The following is a 22,496-nucleotide window of genomic DNA, read 5'->3' on the forward strand; positions in this document are numbered from 1 at the left end:
TCCCCTACTCTGCCCCTTGTCCCAGCCTGAGGAGGGACTAACAACAAGGAAGCACTAGGACTAATCTACCCACTACCCAAAAAATTGATCATCCTTCGGTGTTCATCATAAGGCCGGTCGCACCCAGAACCGCAGGGAAACAGGTGAAGCTGTAGTTATGAATCCTTTCTTTCACGTAAGGATCTCGGGGGGAGAAAAGTTTTGTCAGGAGAGAAGATAGGGCAGTGTTTCAGGGTCGCCATGGAAAAGAGAGCCCCACTGTGGGTCTCGCATGTTCCTCACGGTGAGGGGCGGGACCGTGGGAGGGCGTGGCGCTGCCCCGGAAAGGCCCGGAACCTTTATCAGAGCAGAGCACGTTGCTGCCCGGAGGCTCCTGCGCCACAGCCGGACGGACTGCCGGCCTGGTGCCGGAAGTGAGTTGCGGAGGCGCTGCCGGTAGCTGCCACGTCTGAGACCGGGAGCCGCCGCCGCCGCTGCCGCCGCCGCCGCTGCAGTCATGGTGAGTGTTACAGGGGCCGAGGACGCGGAGCGGGGTTCCAGTCATGGTCGCGGTCGTTTCGGGTCCCTCGACCGCGCTAAAGTTCTAGCCCCGGGCTGGGGTCATTCAGCTCCATTCCACCGCTTCGAGGTTTGCGGAGCTCTGGCCCTGCCTCTCGGGACCTTTCGCAGAACCTCCCGGAACTCTGCGGGCCGCGCCGCTGCCGCGCCTCCTGCACCTTCCTTTCCTTCTCTTCCTCCAACAACTGAAAAACAAAACCAAGAACATTGTAGAAACTGCTGTATCCTGAGCCCTTGGTAGTGCCAAGCATTGTTTAAGATCGCAGGCCCCTTTACAACCCTGTAAAGTAGGTGCTGTTATGGACTCTTTCCAAATGGGGAAGCCTCATGCTCAGCTGGCAAGTGGCAGAGTTGAGATTCTAACCCTGGTAACGACGCCTTTCTACCACCTACCACCTCTCCCAGCAGTGTGTGGACAGTGGCTCGGGCCCAGAGGTATGATGGCCACTTCAGGAAGCTGCTGTGAGGAGGAGCGGAATGAGTCTCTGAAGGCAGGGGCTGTTTTTTAAATCTCTGTGGAACCTACAGTGTGCATTCACTCTACGCTTGCTCACTGAGTGAATGACTGACTGAATGGAAACTAATGGGTGAAAAGCTGCAAGCCTGAGCTTGGCACAGAGTGGGACTCAGTGAACTAGTGTGTTCAGGAACATGCGTGTGCCTGGAGTTTTAAGGAAACCTGGGTAAACCCAGACAGAGGTTAGTTCTTGCTCTGCTTGGGGGCTGGGTGTTAAATTATTCATCTCTTGGCTTCTGATTCTTCGGTTGCTGAGAATTGGTGTCTCTGATGCTCTGAGAGCTCTTTCTAAATGAATTTTTAACTCATTGAGTGACTCTGAAGAGCTGAGTTGTTTTGAGGGCTGCCACTTACTACCTAACAAGGAACAGACAACTTGAGGTGCTCAGGAGGAAGGACTTTTTTTTTAAGCAGCTTTAAAAAAAAAAAAAAAAAAGCACTTGTTCAGAAACACGGTTCACCAGTCCTGGCTGGTGTGTGAGAGTGGTTAAAAATAAATGGTGGTTATCTCTCAAGTCCTTTGGTAACCTGGTATGAAACTACCAGTAAACTTTCTTCCTGACTTTCTTAGCCCTCAGCCGTTGATTTAGGGAATTCAGAGTAACGACTACTTTATGGGTAGGCAGCCTAGTGGAGTGGGAAGCTTTGTGGCCTGGGAGTTAGCAGGTGGAGCTCTCTTCCCAGCCACACCTGTAACTCGTTCTGAACTTTAGCACTTGCTTTCTCTCCTCTGGGCTTCTTCAGTTCCTTAATCTGTCAGACAACACTGATTAACTCTGCCCTTCATCCTTCCCAGTGCACACGTGAAAGCACTTTAACCTGGGCAGCTTGGCCCACGTAGGAGACTCTTTTTCTTCCTTGCTTGCCTTTGCAGACCTTGCGGGCCCCCTTTTTAGGGAGTCTAGAATTTGATGAGAGAACCGGAGCTTACTTGATGTATACCTTTTGAACTGCTTTGTCACCATTCTCTTCCAGTGTCTACCTTTCTGAAAGTCACGTCAGACTAAAAATGAAATGTTGGTAGAAGAGGGTAGAGGGGGTCAAACATATGGTGATCAGGAAGGAGAACTGACTCTGGGTGGTGAACACACAATGTGATGTATAGATGATGTGTTATAGAATTGTACACCTGAAATCTATGTAACTTTGCTAACAGTTGCCATCTCAATAAACTTTAATCTAAAAAAAAAAGAAAAAAAGATGAAATGGGGGAAATGGTAAGAAATAGCAGTTCCAAACTGAAACCTCCTCTTCAGTCCCTATTTTATCCCATGAGTTTTAGGAGAATAGTGGTTGAGCAAAGTAAAACTGTTCTTTTTTGTTCATTTACTTATTCATTCAGTATATAGTCACCGAGTTCCTGCTGGTTGCAAAGCATTATGCTGGGTGATTTGAGAGGATTCAGAACTGCAGACGACACAGACCCTAGCTCCAGGGAGCACGCCTTCTAGTCAGGAGAAGAAACAGCATAAAGTATTGTAGGCATTCAGTACTGAAGATATTCAGAGGAGTACAGCCAGTTGGAGATCTGGAAACTTCAAGAAGTGGGGCATAATTTGAGCTGGACCTCAAAGAATGGGCCGTGGCAGCTGTGTTCCAGCGCTACAAGCTGCTCAACCCAAGATCCAAGTAGGTGACAGTCTAGGATCTGTCACAGGTCATGGACCAGGGAGCAGCCTCAAGGGAAACTTGAATCAGTTCACCAAGTCTTAGGCATTAACCCCATATGCAAAAAGCTGCCTGGTACATCAGGCTCTATCATCCAGGAAGGGAACGGCAGTCAACTCCCTCGGGGTCCCTCTTCACCCTCAAAGGTAACCAGAACTGTTTGCCATCTTCCCTCTTTGTTCATGTTATGCCCTCTGCTTGGACTACTTTTTTCCCCTGTGCCACCACGCAAATTCCTCATATCAAAGCCCCGATTCCCGTGTCCAGCACTACCAAACCCTCAGTCTTCTGTAGCACATGTAAACCACTATTAAAGTATTTATCTTGCTGTATTAGGGTTACTTGTGTGCAAGGTCTTTAGGGCAAGAAATACTTCGTATTTGTGTCTATACCTCCATGCCCTGGCACAGTGCTTGGCAAAAAGAAGGTACTTTGAGTGAATGTTTACTAAATGAATGAATGAACAAATACAGTCAAGAACTTTAGAAATTTAATGGTGGATTTAATAAGATGATTACATTCGAACTGCCATCAGTTCATTTACCAATGATATCTTTTGTTCCAGGTGTCAGTAATTAATACTGTGGACACCTCCCATGAGGACATGATTGTAAGTATCCCTTTAGCTCTCCCTCATGCACTGTAAACATGGGCATTTCTGTTGGGGAAAAACATTTCTTTTGATCAGTCATGAGTCCAGTGTGGTTTTGCAGCCTTTGCCAGTCAGACTGTAACCTCAGGTATAGTCGGTCTCCCATAATGCCCTCTGATTTAACAGGGCTGTGGCAATCTGGTCACCCTGGTGGGAGGAAGCTGGGAATGGGTTGTGGCTCAAGGCTTTTAGCCTTCTGACCAACAAAGCAACCTGCTCTGGGATGGAGGTTGAGTAGGTATGGAGGTTTGACAACAGTCTTCCCACCTGTCTTCCTCCTGCTGCTATTTCTTAGCCCCACTGGAAAGAGGGTTAAAAGAAGAGGATTAGGAAGATGACTCAATATGAAGGCAGCGGGCAGGCTCAGCAAAAGCCCAAGGCAGAGCCAGGCAGAAGAGCCGCAGACAGAGGGCCCGACAAGGCCCTTTGGACCAGAAGTCATTAACGCAGGGTGTTTCCTGAAAGGCAAATGTAGGCCTCAGCATAAGAGGACAGGACTGTGGGAGAAGGTCCAGAGGTTAAAGTTTCTGACAACAGAGATGCAGACTCGGCTTCATGCAGGGCCAAGCAGTCCAGGCAACCTTTGAGCAAGACCCACCCAGGTCAGTCAGCTTACAGCATTTCATCCCAGGGCTCCTGTCCACGAGTCGTTGCTTTTGGGCTTCTGAGAGGTGGTGTGGTCTCAGAGTTGTATATGTTCCCTGGATGCAGCCATGTGTAGTCTGGCAGTAAGAACACACCTCCTTGGAGACAGTGTGGCACCATGGGTAAGAAAAATCTAATCTGAGACTCCCTAGCCAGTCTCTTAACCCTTCTGAGCTAGCCTTGATTCCTCATAGCTAAAATGGGAAAAATAATGGATGTGCTACCTACTTGTGTGGTTCAGTTTGAGGAACAGATAAGGCAAAGTAGTAATGACTAACGTCTGCATGCTCACCAAATGTCAGATCCCATGCTAAATACTTTTCATTCAGTGTCTCATTTAACCTTCATAACAACCCTTGAAGCAGATGCTATCATTAATCCCATTTTAAGGTAAGGTAATTGAGGCTCGAGGAAACTAGGTAGTTTTTCAAGGTTGCACAACACATAAGCTGAGGAGATAGGATTTAAATGTTAGGTGCTGTGCCCTGTTTCCCCCCAACCTGTGTGATAGTCTGCAGAAGTGCTTCAGAAATACATTTGCAGAGAAAATCTATATTAGCGCCTGCACTGTCTTCCAAGAAGCCAAGACCTGGAATAGTAGGGAGAGTTGACTTCCAAAGAAGAATCAGGATGTTTTCCTTGGGGGGAGAGGTGAGGAAGGAATGTTGAAGCAGATGGAGCGACTGCTTCCATTGAAAGGGTATAACTGCTCCTGATGACCACAGAGTGACAACTAATAGTTCTTAAAACCCCCAAGGTGGGATAGCTGAAGAAAGTGTCATTTATTGGAATAGGCAGGGCCAGCAAACAGGAGGGACCAGAATGTCCAGCAGGGCAGCAGGCATCGTGGGTCAGAAAAGCCATCACCCTAGATGGACAAGGAGCTGCGGGCAGGGGCCAGCCCTGGATGGCTCGTCAGCATGGGGGAAGTCGGTTCATCCATGGTGGGACCAGCGACATTTAAAGCATGAGTAGAGTGGAAAGTCCGGAGTGCTGGGCACACTGCTAGGAAAAAGGTCAAGTAAAAACCCAGGAACAAAGGCCCACAAAGGACCCAGGGCCAGGGGTGGAGGAGGGAGCCCGTGTCTGAATGGAGCCCTATGTCCGGGTTAGTGTGCATCATGAGGACCTGATCGGGGCCTGTGGGCAGGCAGAGGCCTGCTCCTTTGGGTCAGCATTAGGCCTGGGTTCCGGGGCTGAGCTGAACCTCCAGCAGTCTTCCCCAGTGACCCACAGAGCCTCAACACAGTGGGGACTGAGGAAGGAGGAAGAAGAGGAAGGCTAGGCCAGCTGTTCTCTAATATCCACCCTGCAGAACAGGGTGGAAAAGGACTTCCCTCATGTATATAAGGGGTCTAAGGTAGCTGGGTATGGTTTGTCTTGTCCCTTTCAGAAACACATTGCCCGTCAGAGAAGTGAGAGTGTTGACATGCTAGCTTTGCCTGATAGTGATGATTCTTTGAGGTTAGATTAATTTCAGGTAGATTCTGATCCAAACTAGACTCTGTCCTGGTGACTGCTCCCCCATTCCCCCCCCCAGCTCCACCACACCTCCCCCCACCCCACCTCACCCTATGCCTTCAGGCTTCCTGAGCTGTCCTCCCTTTGCAGCACGATGCCCAGATGGACTACTATGGTACCCGCCTGGCAACCTGCTCATCAGACAGGTCCGTCAAAATCTTTGATGTGCGCAACGGAGGGCAGATCCTCATCGCAGACCTCAGGGGGTGAGTGCCGCCAGCCCTTGGCAAAGTCTGAGAGTGGTTGGGCTTTTCAGGAATAGCAGGAAAGCCTGAGAGCCAGTCAGCAGCCCTGCAGTGCAGACCGACACGGGGTCCCAGCCAGCCTGCTGCCCTAAGTAAACATCCCAGGTTGATGGATCCAGGAGTGAATCCCAGCTCTGCCACCCAAATACCCATGAGAAGACCTTGGATGAGAGAGTTTATTTCTGGGAGCCTTCACCACTCACCCTCAAGACGGGGTGATGCTGCTCCCAGGTAGAGCATGCTGGCAGCAAGCCTTCCGTAGTTACTGCTACTTTTAAAAGTGGGAAACTTCCTTTTTTTTTTTTTTTTTTTAAACGAGTTTAACCAGTATGATCTAAGTGTCACTGGAGGGTGGTCATATAAGAATGTAATAGTAATTATATAAATCGCATGATTCTGCCTGTTTGCCTATGGCAGGTATTTACAACTGTTTGATTTACCCTTCCTCCCTACTGAGATTCGAGAGGCTCTCGTTTTTATGACCACATCTCTGTTGCTTTCCCTCAGTTCACTGCCTTTCAAATAAATGGGGATTCTTAATCTGGGTTCCATGGATCTCCAAGGGTGCTGTGGATAGAATTCTGGGGTTGAACTGGCGCAGTGGGAAAAAATCATATCTTTATTTCAGTCACTGATATTTAGCATTTTTTTCAATTATGGATGTAGGCTGGAAACCACAGTAGTATTCATAGTACCTATCTCTTTGTTACCAGTAGAAATCACAGATATTTTCATGTCACATTACAGTTGTAGCTCTTAAAATAGCATTCATGCTTGTTACTCCTTTGAAATTAAAGTGCTTATTAGACCACTAGAGTTTGTAACAATGTGTTAACAAAGAAGCACATGTGTCACTGTGTCATAAATTGTTCTTGAATGTTTTGATAACTGTATTTCAATATAATTGGGTTTCTTTCTAATCCTAGCTCTGTGCATTTTATCCATTATTCTAAGAAGGGACCATAACCTTTATCAGACTGTGCAAGAAAGATTAAGAACCCCTGATAAGAAGGCACTCAGGACATGTTTGTTAACTGAATTAAAGGAGACATACCATATTTACCATGTATAATGTGCTACCATGTATAATGCACGCGCATCCACGTTTTTGGCTCAAACTTTCAGGGGAAAAAATCTTTCATTTTAATTCAAATTTTTATTTATTTACATTTAGGTACTTGTTTTTTGTATTCTAAAGGAATTTTAGCATTTATTTTTTAACATATTATGGTACAAGAAATTTATGTGACAAATAATTACAAAACACAAGAACAGATACAAGGTACAAGAAATTCTATGTACTGGTAACAAATTTACGGTATATATTTATGCATCATAGAAGGCCAAGAACTCTTGTCCCTGCAAGTTCATCATAAGTTCAACAAAACCAATTGTCATATTCCAGTGTATTATTTTGCATATAAATATTATTGATTTCTGGAGTTATACTTTTAACTGATAAGCATAAATAAAAGTTAAAAACATTTACATAGATACAGAATTAATACTACCCATGTATAATGCGCATCCTTATTTTTCCCTCACACATTTGGGCAACAAAGGGCGCATTATACACAGCAAAATACGGTAACTAAGTCAGTAGCCATTTGGGGAGACAGGCCTGGAAGTTCCCCTCTTCCTGAGTATGGAGAATCGAGTAACTGAGTAGCCATATGCCACTTTCCCTGTGAGGCAGCCCCTGGCTGAGCAGAGAGCTGCTGGGGTGAGGCCTGACTACCAGTCCTGGCAGAGGCAGTCATGTCAGCTGTCATGCAGTCCTCTCTGCTCTGTGTTTTTGTCATGCTTGAAAGATGTGAAATACTGGAGGGATAAATTCACGCCCTCATTCTTTTTTACCTAGGTTAAATCTATACTAGGTGTACAACATTTGAGTACTGAGAGTTTCATTAGCAGCTCCTTTGTAGGGACTAGGAATGTACTGTCCAGCCAGAGGGGGGAGGAGACTTTTAGTGCCTGCAGCCTTGGGGGTAAAGGAGTGAACAAGGAACAGCAGTAATAACGAACACTCATTGGGTGTTTGGTGTTTTGTTTTGTTTTTTCTTCTACCAAGCACTGTACTAAGCTGTACATGAGTTATCACAAATACTGCCCCTCATGACCACTGTATGAAAGAAGTGACATCTCCATTAAGAGACTAAGTCATGTAGAAGATGGTCCTTGCCTAGAAGTAAAGCATCCGGTGAATGGGAAGTGGGTATGAAAGAGCCCGGCCCATCACCTTTAAGCTAAGCTAATTCTGGTATGCTGGGTGCCCACCCTTCCCTCGACCAGAGATGGCCCCAGCACCAAACCCAGCACAGGTTATGTGCTCAGACAATACTTAGCATGTGAATACATAAAAATCAGAAGAGAGGGGAGAGATATACATGCCTTTCGAACAAATTCAGAGAGTAGTGAAAAATATCAAAATGAAACAGATACTGCCTCAAGAAGTTGACTATCTGGAAGGATAAATAACAATTCACTCTACAGATACTTAGCATTTGTGGGTGCAAAACCTAGATCAGTGACTCTGATGATGACAGTAGGTGTAGGTGGTGCTGGCTGCAATCTGGGGCAAATGAGGGTTCTGCTGGATCAGGACAGAGAGGCTAACTTATTAGAGTCCTGACTTGCTTTCAAAGCCTCTCTGACTTCTGAGCCTCAAGATCCTCACTGCAATGAAGGTCCCTTTTGGCAGTGACAGTCTATGACTCTCCCTTTTGAAATTCTTAGGCAGTTCTGTCCTGAGATGCCATCTCTGCCTACCAAGGAAGCCAGTCAGTTCTGTCCAAAGTAATGGCTGACAGCACTGTGGGTTCCTCTGGCCCATCTGAGCAGCCTCTGTCCTCTCCTCTTGCAGTCATGAGGGTCCTGTGTGGCAAGTGGCCTGGGCCCACCCCATGTATGGCAATATCCTGGCATCCTGCTCCTATGACCGGAAAGTCATTATCTGGAAAGAGGAAAACGGCACCTGGGAGAAGACACATGAGCACACGGGACACGACTCCTCAGGTACACTGATCGTGGCAGGAGAAGGCGGGTGTGGGGCCCTTGGGTGAGAAAGGCCTCGGTCCTGGCTAACACTCTGGTTCTTTTCCCCTTGTGATGCTTCTTGTTTGTTCCTTGGGCTTTGGTTGGCTTTTCTGCTAGTCTTTCCATGGGGAGGTAAGGCCCTAAGACCTAAAGCCAGTCTAAACAAAGCAAAATGAGAAAAGCAAAGACAATATACAGACTTTTTAAGCTTGTTCTTTTTAGGTATTGGCCTTTATTCTCAGATTTCTATCCAACTTCCCCCTGGTGATCCCTGCAATTTTTTTCTTAGAAATTGAGTAACATGGTAAATCTGGAAAATCAAAGTCTTCTCACTGTGCCTCCCTCCTCCCTGCAGTGAACTCTGTGTGCTGGGCCCCCCATGACTACGGCCTGATCCTGGCCTGTGGGAGTTCAGATGGGGCCATCTCCCTGCTGACCTACACTGGGGAGGGCCAGTGGGAAGTGAAGAAGATCAACAATGCTCACACAGTAAGTCCAGATCCTGCCTGCATGTAGAAGGTAGCATGGCTGACTTGTCATGTGTCTCCTGTCTCCCTAGAGAGGAGCAGGAGTAGAGTCGCTGCTGTGCCGTGGCCCAGGGCAGGGGCTGCTGATCAGACATGCTTGGTAGAGCAGCTTGGAGCCTCTGCTTTGAAGCCAGACAGGCTGCATCCAGGGAGGCCAGGCTGTTCCAACCTCTTTTAGCACTGGTCCTCCTTGCAAGCTCCTAAGTTGGGAGAACCACTGGCAAGGTGGCAGCAGCGGCCTGCCTACCTGCCACCTTTGCTATAGAGACTTCAAGTTGACGTGCCTTTGGTAGTCATTGGGACCCCTAGAACTGAGTTATAGAAAGCATCATAGAAGTTCAATTTACTGTACTTCTAGGCATTGAACATTAAGATTGAAACAGTCAAGAAAGCACTGTGGACAGTAGGGGACAAACACATTTCTTGACCTCCAACTATTTGTCATGTAATCCTTATAAATGTTGGTGAACAAAAGAAGAAACTAACAAGTGTACAGATTTTCAAGGTAAGCAGTCCTTGTCCCATTTTATGTTGCGGTAAATGAGGCTCAGAAAAAGTAAGTGACTTAAAGACGGCACTGTGCCAGGGTTAGAACCCTAGAATCTGTCTGACTTCTCTCTACACAGCAGCTCCAGCTTTGATGGTCCCAAACACTTCTGAAATCTACCCAGATGGAAAATTGAAGTTAGTATCCCCTAATTCAGGGGATCCACACTCTGCCCAGCCCTCAAGGCCACAGGAGCCTGTCTCTGAGCCTTGTTACTTGGGGCCCTTGCAAAAATGAATAGGCTGAGAGGTTCTGGCAAGATGGAAAGTGGCATCATAGTTTTTCAATCTTTCCACATCTACATTAACCAGCAGAACAACTAGGTAGCAAAACCAAAACCTCATGAGCAATACTTACAATAAAATTGGGTAACAAAGTATTTCTACAAACTCCAAAATACAAGTAGAGAGGAACGAACCACTAACCCCAAGACTGCATTGTATTGGTATCTGAGCAAGAGGAAGGAAGCCATGGGATACCTTCTAACAGACCTGAGGAGTCCCCCCAGAATAGTCAGCAGGTTTGCTGCCAAGCCTATCTGGCCAGTTTAAGATAAAGTAAGATACAATTTGCATAACCATAAAATTCACCCTTTTTTAAAAGTATACAGTTCTGTCGTTTTTAGTATACAGTAAGTCCTCACTTAACATTGCCGGTGGGGTCTTGGAAACTGCAACTTTAAGCGAAACTTTGGATATCAAAACCAGTGTTACCTTAGGCTAAGTGATATAAACAAGAGTTAAACTCCTGTGGCATAATTCTTGTCACAAAACCATCACCAAACTTCTAAATTAAGACCCAAAACACTTCAGTATTAAACATTAGAATATATGTGAGCTGTACATACGTTTAAGAAGGATTAATAAAAACAAGATAATTATTTTCCAACCTGCTTATTCCAGTTCACTGTCACAGGTGGCCACCTATCCTGGCAGTCCAGGACACGAGGCAGGAACCCACCTTGTACAGGACACCCTTCCATTGCAGGGCACATTGACACACACACCCACACTCAGACTGGGACAATTTAGACAGGCCAGTTAATCTAACATGCACATCTTTGGGATGTGGGAGGAAACCCACACAGACATGGTGAGAATGTGCAGACTTCACACAGTGGACCTGACCAGGAATTTTGGTTTTTCCTCATCAACATTATAACATTGAATGAAATGACATTATTTGAGGACCTGCTGTATTCATAAAGTTTTATAGTTATTGCCGCTAATATCCAGAACTATCTTATCACCCTGAAAAGAAACCCCATTAGCAGTCACTCTTCATTCCATCCTACCCCCAACCCTAGGGAACCAGTAATCTATCTTCTGTCTATAAATTTGCCTATTCTGGACATTTCCTATGAATGGAATCATACAATGTGTGGTCTTTTGTGACTGGCTTCTTTCAGTTAGCATGTTTTCAAGGTTCATCCATATCATAGCATATATCAGTGCTTCATTTCTTTTTATGGCTGAATAATATTCCATTGTGTAAATAATTTTGTTTAGCTATTCACTCATCAGTTGATAGACTTTTTCATCTGTTATGAATAATCCTATGAACATTCGTGTACAGGTTTTCATGTGAAGATATTCTGGAGTATACACCTAGGTGTATACACCTAGCATTTCCATATGCTGAGTCATATGGAAACTATGCTTAACTTTTTGAGGTATTGCTGAACTTTTCCAATTTAACTGCACCATTTTACATTCCTGCCAGCAATGTAGGGGGGTTGCCATTTCTCCACATCCTTGTCAACAATTGTCTTTTTGATTATAGCTGTCCAAGTGGGTGTGAAGTGGTGTCTCATTGTGGTTTTGTTTGCAGTTCTCTAATGACTAATGATCTTGAGCACCTTTTCACATGCTTATTGGCCATTTGTATATCTTCCTTAGAGAACTGACTGGGAGGGGTTTTGCATTATATCATGCCCGGGGCCCACCATAAGAAAAACTAAAGGGGCTTGGAGAAATTTGACCCTTATGACCCACCAGGGCTTGCTTCCCTGGTGAGGAGAAATTGGGAATGAAATCAGAATTGAGCTGGATAGGAATACAAAAAGAAAGAGAGGATATAGACCAACGTGGGGGAGGGGAACAAGCCAGGAAATCCCGAAAGCAAGCCATCACATATGTTAACACTACACAAAAACAGAGACTTCTGAACTTAGACTTTCCTGAACCTCACTTCATCAGGAAAACTAATTTCACATAAAAATAATAGAAAAGTATTTAATGTGAAATCGCATACAAAGTTTCCTTTATAAGAAGAAAAATAATACACAGAATAACATCCCTATAGACAATGAAAGAAAGACATGCCCATAAAACAGAATCAAACTGTCACCCACTATTTCAAAACAATTTTTTAAATTATATAAGACATGAAAAAACAGCATAAATCAAAATGAGAAAAAGTCAGAAATGAGGTGACAGAACTCAGGAAAGAATTAAAATAAAAATTTATTTCAAAAATAAAAATTAAAATAGAAGGAATACAAGAGCAAATAAACACAACAGATAATGCCTTAAGAAAAACAGTAAAAAAGAGGAAAATTTTAAAGATCAAAAATATAGATATTAAAAAGATATGAGAAGTTTGGACAGGCAAAGATCAAACACGTGAATAATAGAAATCCTTCAAGAAGAAAACAGAACAAATACTAAAAACTAGTTCAAGAAAACTATCTTTAAAAACAAAAAGATTTGAAACTACTACATATTGAGAAAGTACCCTACACTTAAGAGCATCAACCCAGAATCACCAGCAAAAAGATAAAATTCTAATAAAGTTATTGGTCTTTAAATAAAAAAATCATTTGCACATCTAGGGGAAAAGAGCCAGATGACTTACAAGAGAAACAAAATTAGATTATCTTCAGACTTGTCAACAGCAATGATCCATACATAAGAAGAAGAACACATACTCTAGGAAAGAACATGTGAGCTAAGGATTTATAACCAGCAAAATTGGCTTTCCAGTTCACACACTCATACACAAAAGTTCATAGCAGCTTTAATTGCCGAACCTGGAGATAATACACATGTGTATCAACGGGTGTTGTATCAATTAATTGTGGTATATCCCTACTATAGAAATGCTCCCTAGCAATAAAAAGAAATGATTGTTGATACACACAAATGAATGAATTTTAAAATCATTATGCTAAGTGAAAAAAAAAATCAGATAAAAATGTATATACTACTATGATTCCCTTGTTGTAAAATTCTAGAAAAAGCAAACTAATCTATAGAGACAGCAGGTCAGTGGTTGCCGAGTTTGTAGGGAGTTGAGCAGGGGATGAGGTGTGGAGAAATGGATTACAAAAGGACCTGAGGAAACTTTTGGGAAGTGATGGATATATTAGTTCTCTCCTTTTTTCAATAAAACACATTGTTTTATTTTTGTATTACTTCTTTATTTTTTTATATTGAGGTATTGCCATAAACATGATTCAATATTTATATACATTGCAAAAATGATTACTGCAATAAATCTAGTTAACATCTGTCACCATAACAGTTATCAAAAAAAAATTATTTTTTCTTGTGATGAGTACTTTTAATATCTATTTTCTTAGCAACTTTCAAATATACAGCACAGTTTTATTAATTATAGTCACCATGCAGTGCATTACATCCCCAGTACTTATTTATTTTATAACTGGAAATTTGTACCTTTCTTTTGACCCCTTCATACATTTCATCCACCTCATAACCCCCACCTCTGGCAACCACCAATCTGTTCTCTGTATCTATGAGTTTGGGAATTTTTTGTTTCATTGAGTTTTTTTTACATTCCACATAGGAGATCATACAGTATTTGTCTTTCTATCTGACTTATTTCATTTAGCATAATGTCTTCAAGGTTCATCCACATTGTCTCAAGTGACAAGACTTCATTCTTTATTATATCTGAATAGTGTTCCATTGTATTTATATACCATATCTTCTTTATCCATTCATCCATCCATCAGTGGACACTTACATTGTTTCCATATCTGGGCTGTTATAAATAATACATTGAACATGGAGTGCATATAGCTTTTTGAATTAGTGTTTTCCTTTTCTTCAGATAAATACCCAAAAGTGGGATTGCTGGGTCATATGGTAGTCTTATTTTTTATTTTTTGATGAACTGCCCTCCATACTGTTTTCTATAGTGGCTGCAACAATTTACATTCCCACCAAGAATATAGGGGTTCCCTTTCTCCACATCTTCAACAACATTTGTTATTTCTGGTCTTTTTGATGATAGCAGTTCTAACAGATGCGAGGTGATACCTTATTGTGGTTTTGATTTGCACTTCTGATGATTCTTGATGATTACTGATGTTGACTGTTTTCATGTACTTGTTGGCCATCTTTATGTCTTTGGGAAAATGTCTATTTAGATCTTCTGCCCATTTTTAAATCAGTTTGCTTCTTTGCTTGAGTTATATAAGTTCTTTTATATTTTAGATATTAACCACTTATCAGATATGATTTGCAAATATTTTCTCCTGTTCTGTAGGTTGCCTTATTTTATTGATTTTCTTTGTTGTGCAGAAGCATTTCAATTTGATGTAGTCCCACTTCTTTATTTTTGCTTTTGTTGCCTTTGCTTTTGGAGTCAGATACAGAAAATCATGGCCAAGACTAATATCATGGAGCTTACCTCTGTTTTCTTCCAGGAGTTTTATGGTTTCAGGTCTTACATTCAAGTCTTTAATCTATTTTGAATTAATTTTTGTGTATGATATAAGATAGTAGTTGTCTTTCATTCTTTTGCATGTGGCTGTCCAGTTTTTCCAACACCATTTATTAAAGAGACTGTGCTTTCCCCATTGTACATTCTTGGTTCCTTTGTCACAAATTAATTGACCATATTGGCTTGGGTTTATTTCTGGGCTCTGTATTCTATTCCATTGATCTGTGTGTCTGTTTTTATGCCAATACCATACTGTTTTCATCACTGTGGCTTTGTAATATAGTTTGATATCAGGGAGCTTGGTACTGCCAGCTTTGTTCTTCTTTCTCAAGATGGCTTTGGATATTGGGGGGTCTTTCGTTGTTCCATACAAATTTTAGAAATTTTTTTTTTCTGTTTCTTTGAAAATTGCCATTGGAATTTTGATGATTGCATTGAACCTATAGATTGCTTTGGGTTAGTATGGGCATTTTAACAATATTCTTTCAATTCATGAGCATGGAATATTTTTCCATTTATTTGTGTCTTCTTTAATTTCTTTCATCATTATCTGCTAGTTTTCAGGTACAGGTCATTCACTTCCTTGGTTAAATTTATTCCTGGGTATTTTATTCTTATTGATGCAGTTGTAAATGGGATTTTTTTTTCTGATAGTTCTTAATTTTGTGTATAGAAACACAAAAGATTTTTGTGTGTTGATTTTCTGTCCTGCATCTTTACTGAGTTTGTTAATTCTAAAAGTTTTTTTGGTGGAGTCTATAGGGTTTCCTATACATAATGTCATGTCATCTGTAAATCATGACAGGTTTACTTCTTCCTTTTCAATTTAGATGCCTGTTACTTCTTTTTCTTGCCTAATTGCTCTGACTGAGACTTCCAGTACTCTCTCTTCACTTTCAGTCTTGTGTGTCCTTACATCTGACGTTAGTCTCTTGTAGGCAGCATATGGACAGGTCTTGGTTTTTTGCCCTTTCATCCACTCTATCATGTCTTTTGGAGAATTTAGTCCATTTAAAGTAATTATTGATAGGTATGTGCTTATTGCCAATTTTAATTGTTTTCTGACTTTTTATAGTTTCTCTCTGTTCCTTCTCTTGCTCTCTTCTTTGTTGTGGTTTGATGACTTTCATTAGTGTCATGCTAAGATTCCTTTCTCATTATCTTCTGTGTATCTACTATAGGTTTTTGCTTTGTGGTTTCCATGAGGCTTACATATAACAACCTGTTTATAGCAGTCTATTTTAAGATGATAACTTAAGTTTAAATGCATTCTAAAGCTCTACGTTTTTACTCTGTCCCTGCCCACATTTTATGGTTTTGATGTCACATTTTACACCTTTTTATCTTTTGTATCCCTTAACTAATTATTGTAGTGATAGTTATTTTTACTACTTTCATCTTTTAACTTTCATACTTGCTCTGTAAGTAATTAATCCACTACCTTTACTATATATTTATCTTTACCAGTGGAATTTATACGTTCATGTGTTTTCTTGTTACTAATTAGCACCTTTTCTTGTCAGCTTAAAGAAGCACTTTTAACTCTTCATGTAAGGCCAGTTTACTCGTGACAAACTCTTAACTTTTGCTTATCTGGAAAACTCTTATCTCCTTCAATTCTGAATGATAACTCTGTCAGGTAGAATATTAGTTGGAAGTTTTCTTCTTTCAGCACTTAGAGATTTGTTTGTTATCTTGATTTACAGGGTATACCTATATCAAAGTTCATCAAATTGTGTACTTTATGTGCAGTTAATGTCAATTATACCTCAAAGCTGTTTTTAAATTTTGATTTTGGAGTATAAAAAATAGTCATTGGTATACAAGAACTCAAGGGCTATTGTTTTCATGAGCCTTTCCTGAGGTATCTACTAGAGAATAAGCTTCAGACAACAAAAATGACTAGAAAGACATTTATACAGGCATATCAAACTTAACTGATAATGCTTTTTTTACAAATTGAAAGCAAGAAGACCCTCCACCAGCCAAAAGAGGATGACTCGCTTTATTGCAGTACTTGCTTTATAGTGGTGGTCTGGAAACAAACCCACACTATCTCCAAGGGATGCCTGTATAAATATACAGTTAATTGTAGAGATCTAAGACTAAATGAGGGTATAATCACAGGATGTAAATAAAGTACAGCATAGGGAATATAGTCTATTATACTGTAATACCTATGTACAATGTCAGAGGGGTAGTAGTAGACTTTTTGGGGTTATCATTTTGTGAGGTATGTAAATATCTAATCATTATGTTTTCTACACCTGAAACTAATGAATGAGTGAATAAATAAAATGCACCACAAAAAAAGACTAAAGGAGGGTTAGAAGGCAGAGTATCGGATGTACCGACCATGTGCTCTGCTAAGGTAGACAGAGTGCAACGGTTAAAAACAGCGTGGCACACCAGCAGCTGCAGATCCAAATTTCTTTTTTTTTAAAGATTTTTATTGGGGAATTGGGGGATGGGAACAGCGCTGGGGAATTGGGGAAGGGGAACAGACAAGTTGCTGTCCTTTTGTTCTTCAGTCTAGTTGTGGAGGACGTTGCTTCACTGGCCCAAGTTGGCACCATCATTGTGCTCTTCCCAGGTGAGGCAGATCAGTCGCCGGCTTCTAGACGGCCACTCACAGCAGCTGCTGGCCACTCACACTGGCTGCTGGTTACACACGGTAGCCCATGGCAACCCACTGCAGCAGGGGCTGCAGCCTATGCTGTCGCTGGCGACTTACGGCAGCCCAGCTCCAGGTTGAGCTGTTGTTCAGCATCTTAGCTGTAGAGGGCAGTGTCACTGGCCCTCATATGTGGGATCTGAACCGGGGCCCTCTAGCGTCCCAAGCCAGTTCCTAACCATCGCGCCACTCGGCTGGCCCCAGATCCAGATTTCTTAATGTTGGCACCAGTCACACAAACACCTCCTCTCCCGCCCCCCAAATAAAAACACGGGGGTGGAGGGAGAGAATGGGAAGAGCATTGCAAACTTTATTAAATGATTTTAATAATCATTGGCAATATTATTGTTCTGAGACTGTTCTGTGAAATAAGATAAATAGTAATGTGGCAGTGAGCACCCCTAGCACCAGACTAAAGTCTTGAACACAGTTTCTCACTAAAAGAAATCAGAGCTCTTGAGAAAATGGCTGATTCCAGGTCTGAGGCAGGAAATGTACAAGATGAGCTTAGAACATCTTGTCATACCAGGTAGAAAAATTATCAAAGACATACTATGACAGAAATGAGTAGAATTACAGTATTACCATTTTGTACCACCTAGCAAATTAAGAGAGGCATAAATTATTGACAGGTGCTAATATCAGAGAGCGATAACCTGATATGTGCCTCCTGATGAAAAAATGCACCACCAGGTGTCGTCTTGGCAAAGGCATCAAACCCGATTCTGATCCAGTCTTCGGTCCAGCTGGCAATTTTCAGGAATTCAAGGGAACATGTTGAACTGAGAGTGCAACAGCAAAAACCAGCCTATAGACTACAGGTCAGATGACTGATGCTTCAACAGAAAAATTGTGAGGAAAAAAAAGGATTAGAGGAGTAATCTATAAATTAGGAAATGTAAAAAAAAAATCCAGAAAGAAGGTATAAATGGCAAGACTGAACTGTAGTGTCTAGGGATGCACATTTGGATGACAAAACTAAAACAGGAAAAGAGCAGTCAGGATAATGGTTACTCACAGGGGAGGGGGCTGTGATTCAGGTAGGACATAATGACAGGGCTTCCTAGGTAAATGGCAGTTTTATTTCTTGACCTGGTCGCAGTTATAACAGTGCTGTAGAATAATTTGTTAAGCAATATATTTATTACGTGTGGTTTTCTGAATCTGTGCCCTTCCTTCATGTTTGAAAAATATTCTGTTTCTTAAATTCCTGAGAGTCCCTAATTCCTATTTTAAATGAATAGTGCTGAAAAATACACGCACTGTTAGGAATCCTTGAAGGAGCATTGTGAGCAGCTAATCCTTAGTTCATCAAAACAACTGTCCTTCATAATTCAGTCCTGAGGACTGGAGAGGAAATGAGCAGCAGCCTGTGGTCTGCTGAAGCAGTGTGCGGTTGCAAAGCAAAAGGGCAAAGTCACCACAAGTCCCTCTCCTTACAGATTGGCTGCAATGCTGTCAGCTGGGCCCCTGCTGTTGTACCTGGAAGCCTCATAGACCAGCCATCAGGACAGAAGCCCAACTACATCAAGAAGTTTGCCTCAGGCGGCTGTGACAACCTCGTCAAGCTGTGGAAGTAAGTGGGATTGGTGGACTTCTCAAGGGGACACTTCTTACCTTCTACCCTACCTACCATGACTCAGCCACAGTTCACAAGAAACAGGATCGCCTTTTTCCCTCCTGCCTATAGAATACTGTTTTCAATCGGTCAGAGGACATCCTTTAAAAAACAAAAAACTTGTTCAAGCACTTTTACTCGATACCTAATTACTAACTGCTAGAGCTGACTTGGCTGCAGAGAAAGTGTTATAGCTGGTGAACTGAATAAAATTCTACAGGCTCAGTGAATAAAATCAGAAAGATGGAATAGCTTCTTGGTCCCTGTGGAGCCTATGGGAGTGGGAAGGAATGGAGGTGTGGGAAAGGCACCTAGGCTTCTACCTGTTGGGTTTTCCCTCCTAGGGAGGAGGAGGACGGCCAGTGGAAGGAGGAACACAAGCTGGAAGCACACAGTGACTGGGTTCGAGATGTGGCTTGGGCCCCCTCCATTGGCCTGCCCACCAACACCATCGCCAGCTGCTCCCAGGTCAGCTCAGACCCATGAGTGTCCCTTGTTGTTTAATCTCCAAGTAAGTCTCATCAGCCCTTAGTCTCCTTAGGAGAAAGTCCTTGAAAGGTCAAGGCAGGGCAACAGGCACCTTTGGACCAGTGCAAATAGGGGATCGTGTGGAGCCAGTCATCATGCTGTGAACTCTTGAACAGAAGCCACAAATGGCTTACCTCCACTAAGCTAAGAGCAAAGCCAAATTCAGGACCAGTTTCCCCTCCTAACCCCTGGTGAGAGTAGGCAGTAGAGGTGCCCAGGTACAATTCTGAGAGTGTGTTCCCAAGCAAGGACCAGGGCAATGGTAAATTGTGAGACCTTGGACTCATGTACTGCCCTCTTCGTAGGCAAATCACAAAGGAAATACCAAGGGCAAGCCTTTTCTTATATATTTACCAACACCATAGGCAAGCGCTAAGCCCAGGCCTCCTATATCATTTGAGCCTGTTTGGCTTGGTCCTGTATTTGAGAGAGTTTGGGGGGGTTTTTTTCTCCCTTCTCATTCTCTGAGCTGAGTTTTAATTTTTTATTTTTTATTTTTTTTTAAGATTTTATTGGGGAATTGGGGGAGGGAAAAGCATTGTGGAATCAGGGAATGGGAACAGACAAATTACTGTCCTTTTGTTCTTCAGTCTAGTTGTGGAGGACGTCGCTTCACTGACCCATGTTGGTATTATCATTGCGCTCTTCCTGGGTGAGGCAGATCGGTCGTCGGCCATTGGACGGCAGCTCACGCTGGCTGCCAGCCACTCACGGTAGCTCACTGCAGCTCTGCTGCAGCCTATGCCGGCGACTCACAGCAGCCCAGCTCCAGGTTGAGCTGTTGTTCACCATCTTAGCTGTAGAGGGCACAGCATCACTGGTCCTCATGTGGGATTCGAATCGGCAGCCCTGCTGCTCAGAGCTGGCGTCCCAAGCCAACTCTTAACCAACAAGCCACTCAGCCAGCCCACTGAGCTTAGTTTTTAGACAGCCATACCCATTTAGTTGAGAAAGTATAGACAGAGTCAGAGGGAGCTGAAACAAAGAAATGACTTGGCAGACATAAGGAAAACCCCAGAGAATATTTGAGTTAGCAATACAGACAAAGTACATACCTGAAACCAATATGAGGAAAGGAACCTGGGAGACTCTTGACCTATGTGAAGTGTATTCTTGGGGTAAAGGAATAAAAACAAGGGTACTGGGCTGGAATTTGGCTTTCAGAGCTATGGATACCAGGAGGTCCTTGGCTATGCTTTGTACTGAATCCCCTACCCTATTCCTGCAAAGGTCCAGTATGGCTCCAGATTGGGAGAATATCACCAGTGAAGGATCCCTGCCCTCATCTCCTGACTCTCCTGTCTTTTCTCAGGATGGTCGTGTCTTCATTTGGACCTGTGATGATGCCTCAAGCAGTACATGGTCCACCAAATTACTGCACAAGTTCAATGATGTTGTGTGGCACGTGAGCTGGTCCATCACAGCCAACATCCTGGCTGTGTCGGGTGGAGATAATAAGGTAAACCCCATTTCCATAACCTGGTGGGCAGGTGCCTATTTGTCTTTACTTTGCCTACTGGAGATCACAATTGAATTTCCCATCTAATGACAGGCTTGTGGGGAACCTTAATGAGGACTGCATTTTGAGCACATGTCTTAATAACGTCCTTAAACCTTGTTCCCCTGACCCCCCGAGGTAATATGTCCCTCTTTTACAATTAAAAAACCAGTACAGTTTATAAGTACTTATTATGCACCCACTGTATACCTCGTCCTTCTGTGCTATGAGCCATACAAAGGTAGGGTCATGGAGCCAGAGTGACTATTGGAACTTAGTAAAACAAGACCAGCACAAGGCAGGAGAGCAGCAGTGCAGATGAACTTGAAAAATCATGACCACTGCATTTGAAACTTACCTTATAAAGTTAGGGACCCTTTGCCTTAGAGAAGAAGCCAGCTTGTTACTTCTTCCCTTCGGCACGCAGCTTTCTTGATTTTTTAAATTGGTAACATACATATAAAATTTACCAGCTTAACCATTTTTAAGGGTATATTTTTGTAGTATTAAGTGCATTCATACTGTTGTGCAGCCATCACCTCCATCCATCTCCAGAACTGTTTTCATCTTCCCAAACTGAAACTCTGTTCCCATTAAACCATTAAACTCTCCCAGCCCTTGGCAACCACCGTTTTACTTTCTGTCTCTAGGAATTTGACAACTCTGGCAACCTCATGGAAGTGGAGTCACACAGTGTTTGTCTTTTGTGACTGGCTTATTTCACTTAGGATAGTGTCCTCATCTATATTGTAGATCATCTGTGTTGTAGCATGTGTCAGTTTCCTTCCTTTATAAGCTAAATAGTTTTCCATTGTAACACATTCTATTTCTCCATTCATCTGGGTTTGTTTTTTTAAATTACAGTTGACATATTACATTAGTTTCAGGTGTACAAGTAATGCTTGGATATTTATATACAAAATGATCACTCTGATAAACCTAGTACCCACGTGACACCATATATATTTATTAAAATATTATTGACTATATTCCCTATGGTGTACTTTACATCCCCATGACTTTATTTATAACTGGCAATAGGTACTTCTTAATCCCTTCACCTTTTCTACCTGTCCTCCAAAGCCCCCCTCACCTGGCAACCTTGTGTTTGTTCTCTGAATCTATGAGTTTGTTTCTGTTGTTTGTTCGTTTATTTTTTTTTTAATTCCACATATAAGTGAAATCATATTGTATTGGGTTGTCAGGAAAGTCAAGACGCATTTTTGCAACAAAAAAACAAAAAATACGTCATGACTTTTCCGACAACCCAATATTTGTCTTTCTCTGTTTGACTTATTTAACATAATACCAACTAGATCCATGTTGTCGCAAATGGCAAGATTTCCTTCTTTTTTATGGCTGAGTAATATTCCATTGTATATACATATCAATATTTTTTATCCATTCATCTATCAGTGGACACTTAGGTTGCTTCCATATCTTGGCTATTGTAAATAGTGCTGCAGTGAAGTAGAGGTGCATATATCTTTTCAAATTAGTGTTTTGGATTTCTTCAGATAAATACCCAGAAGTGGAATTGATGGATCATAAGGTAGTTCTATTTAAAAAA

General features: G+C 42.4%; 1 protein-coding gene across 1 annotated transcript in view; it reads left to right on the plus strand.

Moving 5' to 3' along the window:
• Positions 1–395: 395 nt before the first annotated feature.
• The window catches only part of SEC13 (SEC13 homolog, nuclear pore and COPII component), a 27,333-nt gene continuing 5,232 nt past the window's right edge, over positions 396–22,496 (plus strand). The window contains exons 1-8 of the mRNA XM_019651139.1: positions 396–499; positions 3,309–3,353; positions 5,652–5,767; positions 8,670–8,821; positions 9,198–9,331; positions 18,725–18,858; positions 19,245–19,368; positions 20,741–20,887. Coding sequence (XP_019506684.1) covers positions 497–499; positions 3,309–3,353; positions 5,652–5,767; positions 8,670–8,821; positions 9,198–9,331; positions 18,725–18,858; positions 19,245–19,368; positions 20,741–20,887 — 855 coding nt within the window. The 5' untranslated portion in view covers positions 396–496. The remainder of the gene's footprint in view (positions 500–3,308; positions 3,354–5,651; positions 5,768–8,669; positions 8,822–9,197; positions 9,332–18,724; positions 18,859–19,244; positions 19,369–20,740; positions 20,888–22,496) is intronic.

The sequence above is a fragment of the Hipposideros armiger genome, unplaced genomic scaffold (assembly GCF_001890085.2).
Source record: "Hipposideros armiger isolate ML-2016 unplaced genomic scaffold, ASM189008v1 scaffold_152, whole genome shotgun sequence".
In the NCBI taxonomy this organism is placed as follows: Eukaryota; Metazoa; Chordata; class Mammalia; order Chiroptera; family Hipposideridae; genus Hipposideros; species Hipposideros armiger.